Here is a 2,961-nt window from a genome sequence, read left to right on the forward strand (position 1 = left end):
GGTGGTTCAGATTCGGTTTGGCCAGAAATCGGGTTGACCGGATGGGTTCACACGGATAGTAAATCCATAAAATAATCGCAAAAAAAAAGGAACAAGAAGATGAAAAAAATATATCCGGGTCCAAATAAGAATAAAGAAGAAGAAAAATGCCAACAAAGAAGAAGATAGACAAGAAATATGTAATAAATTACAATGGATCTATATTAAAAACTATGTTACAAACTTACAATGATCAAAAAATTAAAATTTTGCAACAGAAAAGAAGACGAGGGTGAGAAACTACAAAAAGTTAAAGACTTAACTTGGGAATCCATGAAGCCGGCGACGAAGGATGGCAAAAGTGTGATCGGAGGCGAGGACTGGACGACGATGACATGCACATCTATCAAATTCTTCGATATCGAGGATGACAAAGCCGTGGATTTACGTGGTTGCGGATCTAAGGTATGCTGTGAAGGGGAAGTAAAGTAGAGGAGAGGGAGAGAGGACATAGCGCTGAGAAGTTAGAGAGGGAGAGGTGGTAGTCAGAAAGTGATCTGATGGAAGTTAGAGAGTGAGAGACGGCAGTGAAAGAGTGAAGCGGCTTTGATGGAATTAAAAGCTAGAGATGGAGATTTGTTTTTTAAAGGATTAAGGTTTGGTTGGTTCATAGTGATTCTGAGTTGGTTTTGGGCCGTTTTTTTTTTCTTGACTTCGATCTCTTCTCAGTATTAGGCTTGGGTTGTTAATTTTTTTTTATATCTACTTCGATCAGTTCAATAGGGCCGCAGCCTAAACTAAAACCAAGCCACTCCAACCAATTTTTGCACTAGTACAACAAATACGTAAGGTAGCGGTTAAAATATAGCAATGATAGTGATTATAACCGTTTGTTTGGCCTGAACCGACCCAAACTCAAAAAATTGCGGGTTATTACTTGGTTTTGGTTCGGTCCAGCCCAACTTAGACAACCCTACGACCTGCATTCATCTTTTTTTTGGTTACAGGAGGAAAATTAACAGAAAAAGAAAACTAGCTAGCATCCAAAAACAGAGACGTAGACACAAACGAAGGTGGTACGTTCCAGACTTGGGATGCGGAACCAGACTTCGCCGCCTCACGAGCAAGGGTGTCCGCCGTGTTATTCTTCTCCCGCGCCACATGAGCCACAGTGCAATTATCAAATGATGCCATTAGGTCCAAAACCCTCCTAAGGATGTCACGGTCCCAGAAGGAGCTAATATCCTGACCGGAGTTGAGCACTGAGACCAGACCAGCACAATCTGAGTAACAAATAATAGTTCTATAGCCAAGTTGTAACGTGTGTAACATCCCCAACTCCAGTGCTTTAATCTCAGCCAGAAACGCCGTGCCATGCGCAATACTCCGAGAGGTGGCGGACTTCCAATTATTTAGTGAGCACATCATCCAATTATTTTAATTGAAGATAAGGACTACAACATTCCGTTGGATTGATATGACTGAATATATAGGTGACGAAATTGTGACTGATATGATTTATCTCTTATATAATGTTTGTCTTTTCTTCCACCTAATTTCCGTGATCGTCGATGAAATTGTGACTGAATATCCACCTATATAAAATTGTAACTGAATATCTGACTATTCATATACATGGCCACACGTTGTTGAAAACTAGTGAAATAGTGGCGAAAATAAATTAGTAAAAAGTTATTGATATTTGTAGCTTGACAATTAAGCTTTCCAACAGGATTCTCTTCATGATGACGTGGAAACATTTACTAGCTTCGTTCCTATATTTAATATTAACAAATACTCCCTCCGTTCCCTATTATAAGTCACATTTTTTGAAAAATTTTTGTTACAAAATATAAGTCACTTTCTAATATCTAGGAAGCATTAAATATTTTTTTCCAAATTCACCATCATATTTAATATGAAAGATATGATAAACTTTAGAAGTATTAACTTGGAGAGAGAAAATCATAGGAAAGTAAATAAGGGTAATCTAGGAAAGTAAATCATTTTTTTTACAAATTTATTACTAATAACTACTTTTCTTAATCTAAGAGAATTAGTTATTTGTGACTTATATATAGGAACGGAGGGAGTAGAAGAAACACACATATTAAGGAGTGAAATTAATTTATTAATTTTCAGGACAATATTACTTATTTTTATATTTCACCATTTATAATGTATTTTATCTTTCATCATTTATTGTTCCTGCAAGGGCATTTATTGGAAAAACATCATTTAATGCACTCTCGAAACTCTAAGTGAACATATATATAAGAACAAACTTTTTTCTTCAAAATCAACTGTTAAGAAAAAATGGAGGTAGTACATGATATATAACCCAACTCTGAAATGGTCGTATGTATAATTGTTCTTAAAAGCAACAAGTAAATATTATTAAGGAAACACTAGGGCTTTGTTTGGTTTGGAAAGAAAAGAAAAGAAAAGAAAGGAAAGGAAAGGAAAAGAAAGGTTAAAGAAAGGAAAAAGAAAGGAATGTGGGATGATTTTTTAGGTTGTTTGGTTTAAGAGAAGGGGAAAGAAAAAGAGAGTGGAAATAAAAGTTTGTATTTATGCAATGACAAAAATACCCTGATCTCTCTTTTACTTTTAAAATATGTAAATAATCTTTTACTTTCTCATTCAAACTGAAAATAAAGGAAAAAAATTTACATTACAAAAAAAACTAAAAATAAAGGAAACAACATTTATTAAAAGAAACGAAAACTGCACTAGATAATACGTTTTACATTTTAAAAAAATTGCATTTGAAAAAATGTATATGATTTAACATTTATGATAACATACGTAAGCTTTTTTTTTTGTACATATCATCAATATAATGGATGAAAAGTTAGTTTCCGATTTTTTAAAATCATAGGCAATATAATATATAATAAACTGAAGGGTATTATAGTCTTTTGAACAAAATGGTTAAACTTCTCCAGATTTCCATCCAATTTGGGAGGAAAGTTTTTTGGG

At 34.1% G+C, this 2,961-nt stretch overlaps 1 protein-coding gene across 1 annotated transcript; it reads right to left on the minus strand.

Annotated features, from left to right (window-relative positions):
- Positions 1–1,011: 1,011 nt before the first annotated feature.
- Positions 1,012–1,404, minus strand: LOC130717501 (uncharacterized). Its single transcript, XM_057567745.1, has one exon. The coding sequence runs from the start codon at positions 1,402–1,404 to the stop codon at positions 1,012–1,014; it is 393 nt and encodes a 130-aa protein (XP_057423728.1).
- Positions 1,405–2,961: the final 1,557 nt, after the last annotated feature.

The sequence above is a fragment of the Lotus japonicus genome, chromosome 1 (assembly GCF_012489685.1).
Source record: "Lotus japonicus ecotype B-129 chromosome 1, LjGifu_v1.2".
Classification (NCBI taxonomy): Eukaryota; Viridiplantae; Streptophyta; class Magnoliopsida; order Fabales; family Fabaceae; genus Lotus; species Lotus japonicus.

What these genes read in the sequence shown, in the direction of transcription:
- LOC130717501 (XM_057567745.1), bottom strand. Translation starts at nt 1,404, where the DNA reads ATGTGCTCACTAAATAATTGGAAGTCCGCCACCTCTCGGAGTATTGCG.